At 58.9% G+C, this 17,415-nt stretch overlaps 5 protein-coding genes across 5 annotated transcripts; 3 read left to right on the top strand and 2 right to left on the bottom strand.

The window, feature by feature from the left end:
• The first annotated feature begins 925 nt into the window (after positions 1-925).
• MYCTH_2302779 (uncharacterized protein) lies at positions 926-7,459 on the top strand. Its single transcript, XM_003662245.1, has 3 exons — positions 926-1,261; positions 1,331-7,297; positions 7,395-7,459. The coding sequence occupies exons 1-3, from the start codon at positions 1,088-1,090 to the stop codon at positions 7,410-7,412; spliced, it is 6,159 nt and encodes a 2,052-aa protein (XP_003662293.1). The 5' UTR covers positions 926-1,087; the 3' UTR covers positions 7,413-7,459.
• Positions 7,460-8,098: 639 nt separating this feature from the next.
• On the bottom strand, positions 8,099-10,610 carry MYCTH_2302776 (uncharacterized protein). The gene is made up of 3 exons (XM_003662244.1): positions 10,287-10,610; positions 10,181-10,235; positions 8,099-10,125 (listed from the first exon to the last, which is right to left on the bottom strand). The coding sequence occupies exons 1-3, from the start codon at positions 10,391-10,393 to the stop codon at positions 8,554-8,556; spliced, it is 1,734 nt and encodes a 577-aa protein (XP_003662292.1). The 5' UTR covers positions 10,394-10,610; the 3' UTR covers positions 8,099-8,553.
• A 255-nt stretch (positions 10,611-10,865) lies between these two features.
• Positions 10,866-13,920, top strand: MYCTH_2302775 (uncharacterized protein). Its single transcript, XM_003662243.1, has 3 exons — positions 10,866-10,969; positions 11,059-13,438; positions 13,547-13,920. Exons 1-3 carry the CDS (start codon positions 10,965-10,967, stop codon positions 13,817-13,819), a joined length of 2,658 nt encoding a protein of 885 aa, XP_003662291.1. The 5' UTR covers positions 10,866-10,964; the 3' UTR covers positions 13,820-13,920.
• Positions 13,921-14,243: 323 nt separating this feature from the next.
• MYCTH_2302773 (uncharacterized protein) lies at positions 14,244-15,460 on the bottom strand. The gene has a single exon (XM_003662242.1). It carries the CDS (start codon positions 15,159-15,161, stop codon positions 14,322-14,324), a length of 840 nt encoding a protein of 279 aa, XP_003662290.1. The 5' UTR covers positions 15,162-15,460; the 3' UTR covers positions 14,244-14,321.
• Positions 15,461-15,650: 190 nt separating this feature from the next.
• On the top strand, positions 15,651-17,243 carry MYCTH_78218 (uncharacterized protein). Its single transcript, XM_003662241.1, has 3 exons — positions 15,651-15,704; positions 15,833-15,870; positions 15,946-17,243. The coding sequence occupies exons 1-3, from the start codon at positions 15,702-15,704 to the stop codon at positions 16,808-16,810; spliced, it is 906 nt and encodes a 301-aa protein (XP_003662289.1). The 5' UTR covers positions 15,651-15,701; the 3' UTR covers positions 16,811-17,243.
• The last annotated feature ends 172 nt before the right edge of the window (positions 17,244-17,415 follow it).

Genomic DNA, 17,415 nt, shown 5'->3' with positions numbered 1-17,415 from the left:
GCAGCAGCAGCAGCCGCGGCGTATTGGAGTCCTCCTTCAAGGTCCACTTGATGGACTCCCGTGTACGTCCAGGTCAGAGTCCCTGGAAGTTACTCCGTACAATTGGTCGCACCGTCGAGTCGATTGGCGGATGATTACGTCCGGCACGGTCTTTGCATTTTTCGGAGTTTCACAAGCGCACACACACACAAGGGAGGTTTGGGCTGGAGGCAAGAGCCGTCCTGCCACAGTCCTCCTTACAAGTATGTAACTAACTAGTGATGTATGTACATACATAGTATGTACCGAGGACAGCGTTGTGCTGCGTTCGGAGCGGGGCTCAATTACCCCTGTCAAGCTTGCCCCAGATGGGAGCATGGGAACTTCCCCTCGCCCCTCCGTGCCACCTGTGCACCACATGCCTTAGTTACTTGATACGCCCACTTAACGATAAGGCCCCATCCACTTCTGCTTGGATCCCTGCCCAACACCAAGCTCAAGTGAGCGGCGGTCGACGCAATCGTCACGGGTTGCCCTGGGCTGCGCCCTGCACCCTGCTAACCTAAGGTAACTACCGGTTTCTACCTCTACCTCGCGTCGCCCGGTTGTTGCTGCTGGTCGACTCCTGCTTTTCATTGCACGACGCGACCACAACCTTTTCCGTTGGGTCCGTTCTCCTCACCGCCCTGTGTTCTGGTAACATAGGCTTTGTCTTCCTTCCCTCGTATGTACCTAGGCGTGCCATCATTACTTCCTCGCCTGCACCATTCGCCATTGTCGCCATCCGAGAACCACTTGGGGAACTGGGTACCGACTTCTGCGAGATGACGACGCCCACCTCAACATGACCTTTGCAGCCGCTTTTCTCCGTCCTCCTTGCTCAACCTTCGGTGGACGAATCAACCAAACAACGCCGTGAACTCGTCGCTGGACATCTTGATTCGCACGGTCGCCCCCTCTCTCTAGCTTTGCTCGGTTGCCGACGTCTGCGAATCCCACACCACCCCCACCGCTTGAACGTCTGCCCCACGTCGATAGATAGCTCCCGTCTCGCGATATCCCGATATAATTCCAACAGCGACAGTTCCTCTATCGCCGACGGCCCATCATGGCGTCCTTCTTCCAGTCCTTCCGCAGCTCCTCGATGGCGAAGCAACTGCTCCGCTTCGCCCTCTCTCGCCTGGACCTCCTCGATACGCAAGCCCTCGATCTCGAGAACCTCGACTTTGCTCTGGGTCGGAATACGGTCCTGGAGTTCCGAGATGTCGGGCTGGTGGTTCAGGTATGTTGTTGTCCCCGGACGGGGAGGTGGTCTTGGAAACCATCGTACGGCTGACACGATCTCTCGCAGAAGCTCGAAGGGCTGTTGGGGCTGCCCCACGCCTTCTCGCTCCAGAAGGCCAAAGTGCTCGTCCTTCGAGTCACGATCCCCATGGATTTCTACACCAGCCCCATCACGGCCGAAGTGGACGGCGTGGACATCCGCCTCAAGGTGGCATCCCGACAAGAGGATCCGGGCGACCAGCACAATGCGAAGCGCAGGAAAGGCAGGGACGCCGAAATCGCCGCCGCCGAAGTCGTGCCGACGGCTGCGGATCTCGCGCAGTCGTTCTTGGAGACCCAGCCAGTGGCGGAAAAGAAGGAGCTGGAAGAAGCGCTCGCCGCTGAAAGCCAGGATCTCGGTGCTTCGATGGCCGCGAGCGAGTCGGGGAGTGACGACGACTCGGCGGTCGGCACAGGTCAGCCCCTCTCGCTACCCGCCTTCTTGACCGACTTCCTCCAGGGCATTGTGGATAGGATCCAGGTCCATGTACAGAGCGTTACGTTCCAGGTCGACGTCGAAGTGCCCGTAGATCACAGCTCCCCAACGCCGGAGCTCGTCACTTTTCAGCTCTTTGTGGATAAGCTTGACGTCGAAGGCGTGACTTCGACTAGGCAATTGCCCAACGAGTCTCCTGCAATCCTCCACAAGGAGGGCAAGCGCCATATCCTGCTAGACAATATCCGAGCCGCTTTGATTACCGAAGCCAACGTCTTCTCCTCGCTAGTTCCGTCCCCGTCGATGCCCTCCCCCGTTGCCTCACGCTCGCCCGTTGTCGCTCACCCGCCCGAGTTCCCTCCTCGCGGAGCCGCTCAGACTGTTGGGGCCGATTCAGTGGCCGGTTCCATGGCAGGCTCCGATGACTTCTCGCAGAGCCGTTCCCCGTTGCACGATAGCGAGGCCGCCTTCAACATCCCGTACGATATGGGGGAAGCTAGCGGCGCTGGTCAGACCGCCGAACCAACGTCACCCCTATCCACGCCGAGAGCATCCATCTACCGGGGCTCACCTCCGCCCACTATCACCGAGCATGCTGCGCAATCAACAATTTTCGAATCATCGCGCCCACTGTGGTCGGATTTTGAGCGGGATGTGCGGTCAGAACCGGATCTTCGCCCGCCTCGGCGGTTCCCGCCCTCCGACCATCCTTCTCCTGCCGCTTCGGTTCATTCCGGTACCGCAAGTATGAAGTCAAGCGGTTCGGCCGCGTCCGACGACCTGGCAGAGTCGCACATTTACAGCCACGAGGAAGCCGAGAGCATGTATATGAGCGCCTTCTCCCAAGCCGAGTCCCAGAGACTGCGCACCGGTATGCCAGGGGGCTGGGACGCTTCAGAAGACTCGGACGAACCCGACGCCGCGCCTGTGCCTGTGCCTGTGTCCTCCGCAGAAACACCCGAACAGACGAATGAAGACGAGCAAAAGCCCGAACGATCCCCTGCGCCACAAGAACCGTCTCCTCAACACGAGGAGAGGGAAGACCCCAATCTGCACAGCCGGGACCCTGAGCCACAGGAGCCCGAACCACCCCAGGACGATATCCCGACTCCCCGAGGGCCGACTCGCCTGGTTAAGGAGATTCTATCCCTCAGCTCGATCTCAGTCTACCTTCCCTCCCGCCAGAAGGACACCGACGTCAGTGCTCCCGACCTCGCCAAGTCGATATCTCCAAATATCCCGGGGGCGTTCTCAATTCATTCCTCGACCGCTGCGAGTCCGAAACTCACGCCGGTCAACGAGCCTCCCCCTCGGGAAGCTCCCCTCGATTCGTCCATCGAGATCATCCTGAGGCCCGTAGAGATACGGTTCGATGCTTCGATCGGGTTTCTCCTGGCCATGGTTGTCTCCCGACTTCTCGAGGCGTTACAGAGCGAGTCACAGGATGCTGGCGCCTCTGCCGGCGCGGAACCGACCCCGAGAGATACCCCCGACGTCAGGTTGACGGTCGAACGGCTGTCCGTTCTGTTCCTGGAAAAGCTCGCAGGCGTTGCCGACGTACCTCGGAGGCTTTTCGAAGGGCGGACAGCAGACTTGAGCTCCGATGTGTTGCTCCAAGCTCAGCTTGTGAATCTTGCCGGTTCGCTGTCCAAGGCCGGTCTGGATACGGAGTTGAACTTGAGCCTCGAGAAGCTCGTATTCGGTTATGCGGACGCCGACGTCATCTCGTTTGATCGGTCCGTCCTGATGTTTGAGTCCATGGCGAACACGTTCCCTTCCGCCGGGCATGATATCTCAGTCAAGGCCACTCTGGGGTCTCAGGTCTCGCGTATCGAGATCAACACACTGCCCCTCCACGTCAAGCTGGACCTTCAGAGACTCGACGAGACCTTCAGCTGGTTTGGCGGGCTCAGCAGTTTCTTGAATATGGGAACCTCCGTCACATCGAGCACGTCAAGAACCGGCAAAGGTTCGGCCCAGAAACCCAGGGGTGTCCGGTTCGACGAGCCGGGCAACCCCAGTGGCCGGGCCGCTACCAAGGAGAATAAGGTTGACTTGCGTATCAATGGCCTCCGCGTTGACGTTGTTGGGAAAGAGTGCAGTGCGCTGCTGAATTCCAGCGCCCTGAAGATGGTCAGTAGAGAAGGGGCCGTCGGCGTTCACCTCAGCCGGATACGACTGTCGGGACCATACCTCAAGAACGCCAGAGCCGAAGCGCCTGTCGTGACCGAGATCTTGGACACCAGGGCCGAGTTTGTGACGCTGCCTCGAAGCAGAGATCTCGAGAGGTTACTCGAGCTCATCACCCCTTCCAAGATCAAGTTTGATGAAGATGAGGACGAGATCATGGTCGACACGCTCCTGAGGCAACGAAGGAAAGGTCCGGTGCTTTCCTTGACCGTGGGTAGCGTCAGGCTCGATGCGGAGAGGCTGCAGCAGCTCGCCTGCCTCCCGGGTCTCGTTGACGACCTCGCTAAGCTCGGAACCGTTGCGAAGTACCTTCCCGAAGATGACCGGCCGGGACTTTTAACACTGTGCCACGTCAAGAAGACCGAGTGTCGTGTTGATGTCGGCGGCCGGTTCGGTGTCGTTCAGGCATCGCTCTCGGATCTCGAGATCGCGCATATCTCGACCCCTCAGCTTGTTGCCGTTGCCTTGGGCCAAATTACGGTCACGAGAAACAAGATCGAAGAGCTCGTGACGACTTCTCCAGCGCCGGCGACCGGCAGCTCTCCAACGCCACCGGTCTTCATGATGAGGCTGGTCGACGATATGGAGCCGGTCCTCAAGATCAAGTTGCTGGGCTTGGTCCTAGAGTATCGGGTGCCCACAATCATGGACATTTTGGATCTCTCCGAGGATGCTACGCCAGAGGATTTCGAGGTCGGCCTGGCCGCGTCCGTGGCGAACCTGGGGGAGCAAGCCCACACCGCCATCAAGAGAGCACCCTCTGGTTCGGTTCCGTCATTGGGCCAGGCCGAGCCCTCGAGGCCGCTGAAAGTGGATATCGCTTTCCGCGACTGTCTTGTCGGCCTCAACCCGCTCGCGCTGCCTTCTAAGCTGACAGTCGTGCTCACTGATGCTCACCTGGAGCTGACGCCGGGCAAGCATGACACGGTCACTGCGGTAACAAGCATGAAGCGGGCCGCTGTCCTGCTGATCGACGATACCTCCATTCTCGACGCGCCTGGGGTCCCTTTCGCCTCCACACGACGTCCGCAAGCGGCTCCTTCTCCGCAGGTGACCGAGCTGTGCGCACGAGGATACGTCAATATCTGCCAAATCTCCTCGGCGAAAGCGACCGTGACGGCTTCCAAGGAGGAGGAGGGCGGCACGCAGCTGGAGGTCGAGGTCCGTGATGATCTGCTGGTCCTCGAAACCTGCGCAGATTCGACCCAGACGCTCATTGCATTGGCCAACGCGCTAACGCCGCCCACGCCCCCGAGTAAAGAGATCAAATACCGCACATCTGTGGTCCCCGTCCAGGACCTGTTGGCCTCGATCAGGGCCGAGGCATTTGGGCGAGCCGAAGGCGAATACGACTTCGACAAAGACTTTGACCTAGCCCAGGAGCTTGGCGGCGGAGCCGATGGCGACTCTGACTTCGACGGCGGACCAAGCGAAAGCCCGCTTAACCTCGACTCGCAGTACTACGACGAGGGGGCGGCCGTCCAAGAAGAGCTGTTCGATGCCACATCTCGGTCGATGATGCTTGAAGAAGGCGGTACAAAGACCGAGGACACCACAGATGGAGTCTTACTAAGTACAACCAGCCTCGACAAGGCGAACAACAGCAGTACTCTCGAATACAGCACCGGGGATCTCTCCATCCAGGACGACTACTTTGCGGGAGGCCCGGTCGTCCGCGGCACCGCGCATCGCTGGGATTCCAAGGCGAACCGGTACGACCAGCATACCGATCTTAAGCTCCAGCGTAGTCCGCTGAAGGTCTGCGTTCGCGATGTGCACATCATCTGGCACCTGTTCGATGGCTACGATTGGACGCGCACACGCGAGGTGATTGCCAAGGCCGTTCAGGAGGTGGAGGCCAGGGCACACGAGCGACGGGCCCGGGCGGACCGGAGGGGCGCCTACGACCAGGAGCTGCTCGACGAGGACGAGACGGTCATCGGCGACTGCCTCTTCAACTCCATCTACATTGGCATCCCGGCGAACCGTGACCCCAGAGAGCTGACCCAGGCCATCAACCACGGCTTGCAAGATTTCGGCGATACCGACTCGGTTGCGACCTCGGCCGTGACGACCACGACGCTCCGCGCCGCCGGGCAGCACCGCAGGTCAAAGAGCCTGAAACTGAACCGAAGCAAGCGCCACAAGATCACGTTTGAGCTCAAAGGCGTGAACGTGGACTTTGTCATGTTCCCCCCGGGCTCCGGGGAGACGCTCAGCTCGCTCGACGTTCGACTCCGGGACGTTGATGTTTTTGACCACGTCCCCGAATCGACGTGGAAGAAGTTTGCCATGTATGACATCGATGCCGGCGAGCGAGAGATGGGGGCGAGCATGGTTCACGCCGAGGTCATCACCACAAGGCCGGTCGACACGCCGGCGACGGAGCTGGTCATTAGCGTCAACATCCTGCCTCTGAGGTTGCACGTCGACCAGGACGCCCTCGATTTCATCACCAGGTTCTTTACCTTCCGGGACGAGTCGGCGCCGGTGCACGCGTCCCCGGGCGACGTTCCGTTCATCCAGCGGATCGTGGTCAACAACATCCCGGTCAAGCTCGACTTCAAGCCAAAGCGGGTCGACTACGCCGGCCTGCGCTCGGGCAAGACGACCGAGTTTATGAACTTCATGATCCTGGAAGACGCCCGCCTGGTTCTGCGCCGCGTAATCCTCTACGGCGTCTCCGGTTTCGATCGGCTCGGCGAGCAGCTCAACGACATCTGGACAGCTGACGTCAAGCGTCACCAGCTACCCGGCGTTCTTGCCGGCCTCGCGCCCGTGCGCTCCCTCGTCAATGCGGGCTCCGGCTTCCGGGACCTCATCGAGATCCCCATCCGCGAGTACCGCAAGGACGGCCGGATCGTGCGCAGCCTCAAGAAAGGCGCCACCGCCTTCGCCAAGACGACCGGCACCGAGGTTGTCAAACTCGGCGCCAAGCTCGCCATCGGCACTCAGTACGCCCTGCAGGGCGCCGAGGGGCTGCTCGCGCCGAGCCAGGCCGGCGAGGGCGGCGGCTCTGCTGCCGCGGTCGCCGCCGCCCTCGGGGACGACTGGGACGAGGACGAGTACGAGGAGGAGGTCAACCGGAAGATCAGCCTGTACGCGGACCAGCCGCTCGGCATCGTCCAGGGCGTGCGCGGCGCGTATGCCAGCCTGGCGCGGGACCTGTCGGTCGCGCGGGACGCCATCATCGCCGTGCCCACCGAGGTCATGGACAGCCAGAGCGCTCAGGGAGCTGCGAAAGCGGTGCTCAAGAAGGCGCCGACCATCATCCTACGGCCAGCCATCGGTGCCACCAAGGCGATTGGACAGACCCTCCTGGGGGCGACCAATTCGTTGGATCCAATGAACCGGAGGAGAGTTGAAGCTGTAAGTTTTTTTTCTTTTCTTTCGTTCTTTTCTCGTTCTCCCCTATTGTCTGCGTCTTGGTGTGGCTGTGGTTATATAACTGACTTACATGGTACAGAAATATAAGAAACATTGATTTTTGTCTTGAATGCACGGCGCCTCCATGCTCATGAATGGAGGTGAACCGGCGGGGCGGGGGATATATATATATTATATGTATGGCATCAGTTCAGTGAGGCGTCGTCTTCCGGTTTTTGTCATTCAGACGACTCTCCGCTCTCGGGCAGGAATGGTTCCTGATTCCGTTGGCCCTGTCTTCCTTTTTCTTCCCCCCTAAACAATCATATACAGCCCGGATCGCATCTTGTGTTACTTTCTCTTTTTCTCCTCTCTCCCGCCGGGTAACGGATGATGTCTTCTTTTCTTCACTTTTTACGTCTTTGTTTTTCATTTTCTTTCCTTTGTCGCATTTGCATAGGCGCTGGAGGAACGGGAAATGTCTGGCATAGTACATTCATGAACTTGCATTGCAGATACTCCTAAATAGGAGGAGGCATGGGTTGGCGATATCGAGAATGGGGAGGGAAGGGTTGGGAGATTGACTGATTGAAAGAATAGAGTTCCTCCGTATACGTTAAGATATTTCTGCCCGGTGTGTGTGGTGTAGTTTGTCCCTTGTCATTCAACTTTACCGGCCCCGGGTTCTTGATAGACTATGGGTGTCAATGTTCTTGTTGTTTGGAGTACCGTCGGAACCCGAATCTATGCTCTGCCGAGTGTCATTGCTTTTGGGAAAGAAAAGGGGGATAGTGAATAAAGGGACGAGGGTTAAATCACATCCGAGTGTCCTACACTCGAGACCTGCCGTGAAAATCTGCACATGGCAAGTCAATATTTCCTAGCGACGACGGAGTAAACGACAGATGCAGGCATTCATGTCTTCTGGCGGGGGGTAGAAGAATACTGCCCTGGATGACAAGCTCGTTCAGATGTGATCATACATACATACACAGACACAATTGTGAGCTCCAGAGCACCATCATCATCATCATCGTCATCATCAAGAAGATAAGTTCCGCCCCAGAGTAACCAGCAAATCGTATGCGGTGAGAGACAACAATAGCCAGACGCAGACGCCCTCACCTCCTTCATCCGAACGCGGCCCGCAAGCAAACGCAGTTTCCCGAACCCAGAACGGGACCGAATCCAACCCGAGCCAAGCTAAAAAGAAAGCGAACAAGATAAACGAAAGCCAAGTTTCATCGCACAACCAAGCTTCAATACCCGCTCTGCTCCCTCCTCGTATCTTCCCCCCCAGCGCCACCACCACCACCATCATCACCGCTGCCACTGCCACCGCCACCGCCTTCCCTCCCGACCCTCTCCCCGGCCTCCCTGATGGCTTGGTCATCGCCCCTCAGCTTGGCAAAGTACTCCTTGACGTCCTCGGCGCTGATGACCTGCTTGCTCTCGGCGAACTGCTGGAAGAAGGGCATGAGCTTGTCCTTGAGGTGCTGGTAGGCCATGACGCCCTCGATGGCGCGCACGCGGTCGATGTTGCGCAGGGCCGACTCGCCGCGGTCGTAGAGGCTGCCGCCGCCGTTGCTGGTCGAGCCGCCGTCCGCCCCCTGCGACCCGCCGCCGGCGCCGTCGCCGTCGCCGTCGCCGTCCTCCGAGACGGGCGGCTCGTACGTCTCTTCCTCCTCGAGCAGCTGCGGGTGCGGCGCCAGGAGGGGGAAGCAGGAGGCGCAGTGGCAGAGGTGGTCGCGGAAGTCGGAGGTGAGGAAGAGGGAGAAGGGGGTGTCGGTCTGGGGTGGCGGGGGAAGGGAGGCGAGCTTGCAGGTCGGGGTCGCTTCCCTTTTGGCGTCCGATTTGGCGTCGGTATTGGCGTCGGTTGGGGTTGTGGTGGAGGATGTTGGGGTGGTGGATGCAGCTGCTCCTGCGGGCTCGGCCGTATCGACTTCACTCTTGGGGCGCTTTGATGTTTGAGACTCGGCGTCGCCGTCCTCGGCTTTGCGCTTCTTGGAGTCGCGGTTCAGATCGCCATTGGTGGCCGCCGGAGCGGCAGCCGGGGTGGGTTCCTCCTGACCCGCCTCCCCCCCTTGCTTGAAGTAGACGGGCGCTAGGAAACCGGGGTTGCCGGCGTATCGCTTGATCCAAGGGTGGGCCTCGACGCATTTGTAGCAGAGGAAGCTTTCGAACTCATCCTCGGCTGGAAAGCCCGGCGGAGGTGGGGGGTCGTCGTCTTCCTCCTCCGCCTCGTCGCCCGTTGCGGCACCGTTCCGGTCCGCAGTCTGGGCATCCTCCGTGGTCGTAGGAAGCGGACCATCTGTGTCCTTGGCCTCCGGCTTCACCTTCTCTGTCGCCATATTCTCATACCACTTTGGGCCCAGGCCAACCACGCAACCGGGGTGCCACCAGTCCTCGCCGCAGCCGCCCGTCTCGTGGGTTCCCAGCCCCAAGCACTGGAACATGGTACCCTTTTGCTGAAACGGATCGTAATCGCACTCGCAACCGCAGAATCGGTTTCGAAAGTTTTGGTTGTACTTGTTGTTGGGACTGGGCTCCTCTGAGTGGACCCCGCCCTTGGTGTTTGTTTCTGGGTTGATGCGCAGGTTGCACGGGCTGGTTTTGGGGAAGCGCGTGGTGCCGCAGTCGCAAGTGAAATTCCGCTTGGTGAAGATCTCGACCAGGGCGTGCTCGCCGTGGCATTGGACGGAGCAGGCATAGCAAACGCCCGCCGGGTTGTTGTAAGGATCCGAGGGGTTCGCAGGCGGGGGGTTGCAGGTTAAGCAGGCGAAGACGCTTTGTCGGAGAGGGCCCAGGGGCTTGGTGCAATGTTCGATGCTCTGGAGCGTGTTACACTGAGACCGAGGCGGAAAGAAGTTGGAGGAGGAAACGTACGTAAGGCAAGGCTTCGCGGGCCTCGGCCTCGAGCTGCATCTGATCCCGGAGGAAGCTGAAGACATGTCAGACACCTGTTGCTACTTTCATCGATTTAGAGGCGTACTCGGCAGCAGTCTGCGAGTCGTCCGACTTCTGCGACAGGCTTTCGGTGCGCGCCTTGGTGCGCGCGACAGGCGCGTCGGCAGAGGATTGAGAATTGGAAGGATCCATGGTCAGTTGCCGGGACGAAGAACTAATATCTCTTTCAGGATTGCAGAGGCACCATCGATTCTGAATCCGTCTGGGGATAACTCGAGCACATATGGCAATAAAGAAAGAAGAAGTGCGGTTCGCCTGTTCAAAGGCGTATAATGTGTACCACGGTAAATTGGACGAAGATGGGCTGCTCAATTGCTGGGCATGGAATGCTGCTGCTGGGAGGCGCGACGCAGCGGCTTACGCATTGATTTATTAATGCACACGCTGCGGATTGATACCTACAAGTTTATTATCTTATCGCAAGAACAGGCCCACCTTTCCACGCCCGACTCGCAAGCAAGCACTTTACGCGATCAGCTAGATTAGGCTTAGCGTTGTCGCGAAAGCGCGTTGACCGACGCGAAAAGCTGCCAGAGGCAGTAAGCGCTTGTTGCCCAACTCGCGCGCCCTTGCGTCCCTCCACCGAAAACTCCCGCTATACTCCGTAGTGTTCCTCGTTTTGCAACCACCACAACATCCAACCCCCCTCCCAAAAACTACGGCCGCCAGAGATTTGCATCAGCACCCCTCAAATCCTGGCAAGATGAGGTATGTTTGCCTTCTCGCTGTCCTGTAGACGAAGTTGCAGGAAGAAGAAATAGACAATTAGAAAATCACATGTGTTCTAACAAGTTCAGTTCCCCGCTCCGCGAACACCCTTCCTCGGCGAATCGAGGCATACCGCCCAGCAGGGCCGGCCGAAAGCGTGCTCGCACTAACGGTGATGATGCCGCTTCCTCGATCGGTGCTGCGTCGAGCCCCATCATGCCGTCGTCCCCACCCGCCTTCAACATTGCACATGGCGGTGACGACGACGACGACGACATTGAGGAGGACGTCGAGATCCAAGACGACATCGACGACCTCGACGAGATGGCCGAGGACGATGTCGATCTGTTCCGTGAGGGTTTCGAGCGTGATTACCGCGAACGGCCTGACGATGGCTACGAGGCCGTCGACATTGACGACGAGGGCGAGTATGATGCCATGGACCTCGGAGAGCGGCGCCGTCTCGAGGCTCAGCTCAACCGGAGAGATCGCGAAGTCGCCCGAAGACAGCGCATCCCCGCCGCCTTTCTTCCGGGCGAGGATGATGACCGCGACATCGACCTCACTGCTCAGCCCCGCCGGCGCAGGCACCGGTACGATGAGGACCCCGATGAGGACATGGATGCCGACATCATGGACGAGGAGCTCTCGCTCGAGGCTCTGCACGACGTCAAAGCGTCTAGCTTGACCGACTGGGTGGCCCAGCCAGCCGTGCAGCGGACCATCAAGAGAGAGTTCAAAGCCTTCCTCACAGAGTACACAGACGACAGCGGCTCCTCCGTCTATGGCAACCGCATCCGCACGCTCGGCGAGATCAATGCCGAGTCTCTCGAGGTGTCTTACGAACACCTCTCCTCGTCCAAGGCCATCCTGGCCTATTTCCTCGCCAACGCCCCGGCCGAGATTCTCAAGCTGTTTGACGAAGTCGCCATGGACGTCGTCCTGCTGCACTACCCCGACTACGAGCGTATCCACTCCGAGATCCACGTGCGCATCTTTGATCTCCCTGTACATTACACCCTTCGCCAGCTTCGCCAGTCACACCTGAACTGCCTCGTCCGGGTTAGCGGTGTCGTGACAAGGCGTACGGGTGTCTTCCCTCAGCTCAAGTACGTCAAGTTCGACTGCACCAAGTGCGGCGTCACCCTCGGCCCTTTCCAGCAGGAGTCGAACGTGGAAGTCAAGATCACGTACTGCCAAAGCTGCCAGTCCCGCGGCCCCTTCACCCTTAACTCGGAGAAGACGGTGTACCGCAACTACCAGAAGCTCACCCTCCAGGAGTCTCCGGGCACAGTCCCCGCCGGCCGTCTTCCCCGGCACCGCGAGGTCATCCTGCTCTGGGATCTCATCGACAAGGCCAAACCCGGCGAGGAGATCGAGGTGACGGGTATCTACCGCAACAACTACGACGCTCAACTCAACAACCGTAACGGCTTCCCCGTCTTTGCTACCATCCTCGAGGCCAACAACATCGTCAAGTCCCACGATCAACTTGCCGGTTTCCGCATGACCGAAGAGGACGAGCACAAAATCCGCCAGCTGTCCAAGGACCCCCATATCGTCGACAAGATCATCAATTCCATCGCCCCGAGCATCTACGGGCACACCGACATCAAGACGGCGGTGGCCCTGTCGTTGTTCGGCGGCGTGGCTAAGAACACCAAGGGCGCTCACCACATCAGGGGCGACATCAACGTGCTGCTTCTCGGCGATCCCGGCACTGCCAAGTCGCAAATCCTCAAATACGTCGAGAAGACGGCTCACCGGGCCGTCTTCGCCACCGGTCAGGGTGCCAGCGCCGTCGGTCTCACGGCTAGTGTCCGGCGAGACCCGCTGACTAGCGAGTGGACGCTCGAGGGCGGCGCCCTGGTGCTCGCCGACAAGGGCACCTGCTTGATCGACGAGTTCGACAAGATGAATGACCAGGACCGCACCTCGATTCACGAGGCCATGGAGCAGCAAACCATCTCCATCTCCAAGGCCGGCATCGTCACGACCCTCCAGGCTCGCTGCGGAATCATCGCCGCCGCCAACCCCATCGGCGGTCGCTACAATTCGACCATCCCGTTTTCGGCCAACGTCGAGCTCACAGAGCCCATTCTTTCACGTTTCGACATTCTCTGTGTCGTCCGCGACACAGTCGAGCCGGAGGAGGACGAGCGCTTAGCTCGTTTTATTGTCGACTCGCACAGCCGCAGCCACCCTCTGACTAACGGTCAGACCCAGGCGACAGCGGCCGGCGGCCAGTCCATGGAGGTCGAGCCCGACTCGCACGGGGAGACGCAAAACAGTGCCGACAAGAATAACAACAAGGAAGGGGAGATCCCGCAGGAGCTTCTGCGCAAGTACATCCTCTACGCCCGTGAGCGCTGCTTCCCCAAGCTGTACCACATGGACGAGGAGAAGGTTGCGCGCTTGTTTGCCGACATGCGCCGCGAGAGCCTGGCCACGGGCGCGTATCCCATTACCGTACGTTTTTATCCTCCCCTCCCTCCCTCCCTCCTCCTCCTCCCAACCCCCGGCCTCCCTTCTCATCGCGTCACCTACTTCATACTAACCGGAGTGCGTGACGCACAGGTGCGTCACCTCGAGGCCATCATCCGCATCGCCGAGGCGTTTTGCCGCATGCGGCTCTCCGAGTACTGCTCCTCGCAGGACATTGACCGCGCCATTGCCGTCACAGTCGAGAGCTTCATCGGCAGCCAAAAGGTCAGCTGCAAGAAGGCTCTCGCCAGGGCCTTTGCCAAGTACACGCTTGCGAGGCCGGGAGCGGGTGCCCAGCAGCAAAGGAGGGGGGTTGGCGCCGGTGCAAGGGGAAGGGGTGGCAGGTCGGCGGTCGTTTCCGCTTAGTTGAATTATCTTTGTTCTTTTTCCCTTTTCTTTCTCTCTCTCTCTGTTGTTGTGTCGCGAGCCGGCTTTCTGTGGCCGTTTGAGGCGTTACTGAGAAGGGTTTATCTTGTGCTTGGCTTACGAGGTCTTGATAATGTTCCTCCTAGGTAGGAGAGATGGGAAAGGAGGGCTATGAACATGATGATGATGCTGTGTGTCTTTTCACCTGTCTATGACCATGTCAAAACAAAACTTATATGCCTCACTGTTGCTTAGAGCCATCTGGGAGGTGCGTGGTAACCAATGTCCCATCTCATTCAAGATTGGCATAGACCCCATAAAGAGTAAATGAATCGTGGATTTGCCCAACTCTGTTCTCAGGTAGGTGTAGCTATGTTCCGGTGGAGCTTGTTCAAGGGTTCTAGTGGGCGAGAGGACCGGCAATGGCGAGCAATGCAACATGCAACTCATGAATCGGGGTTCAGGTGTATATTTCTTTGAGGGCTTGGGTACAGAGTAGATTTCAAATCTTCGCCTTGCTCCCTTTGTAGTTAGGCTTGATAGGCACCTTGGGGTGGTCACCCGCCAGAACCAATCCTGTCACCTTCTCTAGCTCTTCCACCGCCTCGTACGCCCGCCCGAGCGGTACTTTGATGGTTCTAAACCCGGCAGCCTTGGCCGCTTTGAGGTTCTCCCCAATGTCATCCAGAAACACAATCTCCTCCGCCTTCACCCCTTCCGACCAGCCCAAGGCCCGCCCCCTCTCCGTGTCGGCATTGGCCTTGGCAAACTCGTTCACCCTCTGCAGAGTGAGCTGGTAGATCCGCGGGTCCGGCTTCCTCATGCCCACATGCGCTGATGACACAAAGACGTCAAATTGGCTGCGGATGGGGTCGTCGAAGAAGTCGACCCGCGAGTACTCGTGCTCCGGCGGGAAAATGACGGTGTTGCTGAGCGCGGCCACGATGTACTTGCCACTGGCCTTGAGGGCCTTGAGGGCTGGGTACATCCAGGGGTCCGGGGAGCGCGCTGCCGCCATCATGTCGAAAAAGAGCCACTCGCCGTCGATCTTGGGGAGGGGTGGGATCTCCTTGGGCAGGGACGGGTTGCGGGCCTGCTGGGCGCGGTAGAAGGTCTCCCACCGGGCCTGGTCGTGCAGGTCGCGGTTGAACCCCTCAAAGAAGGCGGCGTCCATGGGGATGCTGCCCGTCTCGAGCCGGTGCCAGAAGCCCGACGGTGCAGTGCGCGAGATGGAGTAGTTGATCCAACCCGGAGGGATGCCCAGGCTGAGCTCGTAGTCGAGGATCGACTGGAAAGGCGAGACAACCTGCAAGCCGCGAGAATGGATGAGAAAGGAAACCATGTGGATCCGATAGCTGGGTACTCACACAGACACCGCCGATGTCAAAGAGGATGACCTTCGGCCGGATCTCCTTGGGCTGTACCATGTTGTCGATCGCCTCGAGAATGACTTCGACGGGAAACTCTGACTCAGAGAGCATCGCCCCGCTATGTGACTCCGCGAACGCAAGACTGGGAGATAACGACCAGGTAAGTCATTGCTGCGAGAAACTGTTAACTCCGACCGGAGTCCCGCCCGTGTTAAAGATACCGGCCCCGGAAGTTGTAGCGCGCCGGTGGGTGGGGAACGAGAACCTCGGCTCGGCTCCCGCCTTTGGTTTTAGGAGGGGTGGTCGACCCGGCAAGAGGAATGAATGAGAGGGGACCCACTCGTCGCCAACCCTGGCACTGACCGCCTTTCGTCCCCCACCCCAAATCCCAACTTAGGGCTGTGGGGTGAAATTTGGCGCACGAAATATTGCTGTCGCGAATTTCGTTCTCGATCTTGCAACCCGTGTGTCGACCTGCCAGAGAACGCATCGCCCACCAACAAGCAGTCAAAATGGTGAGTTAAGACGCAGGCCGCTTCCGGCGATTGTACCCCGATGATGTTGGAGAGTCAATGCAAGATGCTTCGGACGGGGGAGAATTTCTGAAGCGCAAATTGCTGACTCGGGGAATTGCGACAACCAGGCCTTCCACAAGCTGGTCAAGAACAGCGCGTACTACAGGTGAGTTGGCTCCTCCTCCATGCCGTGCCCAAGAGAAAATAAAGAAAACAGGGCCCGTTTACTGACTGTCCGCAGCCGCTTCCAGACCAAGTACAAGCGCAGGAGGCAGGGAAAGACCGACTACTATGCCCGCAAGCGCCTGATCACCCAGGCCAAGAACAAGTACGGCGCGCCCAAGTACCGCCTGGTTGTCCGCTTCACCAACCGCGACATCATCACCCAGATCGTCACGTCTGAGATCAACGGCGACAAGGTCTTCGCCGCCGCCTACTCGCACGAGCTCCGCGCCTATGGCATCCACCACGGTCTGACCAACTGGGCTGCTGGTTACGCCACCGGCCTGCTCCTCGCGCGCCGTGTCCTCACCAAGCTCGGCCTGGACAAGACCTTCACCGGCGTTGAGGAGCCCAATGGAGAGTACACCCTCACCGAGGCCGCTGAGACGGACGACGGTGAGCGCCGCCCCTTCAAGGCCATCCTCGATGTTGGTCTTGCCCGCACCTCGACCGGTGCCCGTGTCTTCGGCGTCATGAAGGGCGCTTCGGACGGCGGCATCTTTATCCCTCACTCGGAGAACCGCTTCCCCGGTTACGACATTGAGACCGAGGAGCTCGACCCCGAGATCCTCAAGAAGTACATCTTCGGCGGCCACGTCGCCGAGTACATGGAGACGCTCGCCGACGACGACGAGGAGCGCTACAAGAGCCAGTTCGTCAAGTACATCGAGGACGAGATCGAGCCAGACTCGCTGGAGGAGCTCTACAGCGAGGCCCACGCCGCCATCCGCGCGGACCCCTTCAAGAAGTACGAGAGCGACGCGCCCAAGAAGAGCAAGGAGGAGTGGAAGCAGGAGTCGCTCAAGTACAAGCAGAAGAAGCTCACCAACGCCGAGCGCAAGGCTCGCGTCCAGGCTCGCATTGCCGAGCTTCGGGAGGAGTAGATGGTTGTTTGCTAGGGATTGGTTGCATCGTCTGGGCTCATGACTGCTTGTTCTTTAGGAGTTCACGCATTGGGCGCGGGTACATGGGGGTAAATGACCACGGTTCACCAAAAGAAAATGCCAATCAACTCCAGAGCATGCCCAGTCAATCTGTTCCCCTCCAATTTGCATGGTGGTCTCGGGAGAGGCATGACGCGTAGAGCGCCGCTATGAGCCGGTGATCTGTTACGTGCTACCGTCTGCTCAGCACTTATTTCGACGTCGTTCTTTATGGACGTGGGTTCGGCCGGTCGCTTGTAATAATTGAAGCTGGCTGGCTTCATTCGCCTGCGGGTTGCGAGATAGAATGGTGCAAACTCGTCGGCTTTGTTGGTGGCCTACGGTGTATGCAACGTAGCGTATGGGTCGTCTGAAACTATCTTGTCAAATCTCGGTTGTTAGTTGGTTAGGGGCAACATCTTTTGTTATCGACCAGTGATGAATGAGGTCATGCGGACACAGAGAACCTGGAAGCGCTGCTATAGTAGATCAGCACGACGAGGACAACCTACTGTGTAAGTGACTGCATTCAGAGAACGGAAATTGCCTTCGGCAAACAGCGCTTT

The sequence above is a fragment of the Thermothelomyces thermophilus genome, chromosome 2 (genome assembly GCF_000226095.1).
Source record: "Thermothelomyces thermophilus ATCC 42464 chromosome 2, complete sequence".
Taxonomy (NCBI): Eukaryota; Fungi; Ascomycota; class Sordariomycetes; order Sordariales; family Chaetomiaceae; genus Thermothelomyces; species Thermothelomyces thermophilus.
The sequence above is the reverse complement of the archived record's forward strand: the minus strand, read 5'-3'. Positions and strand labels throughout refer to the sequence as shown.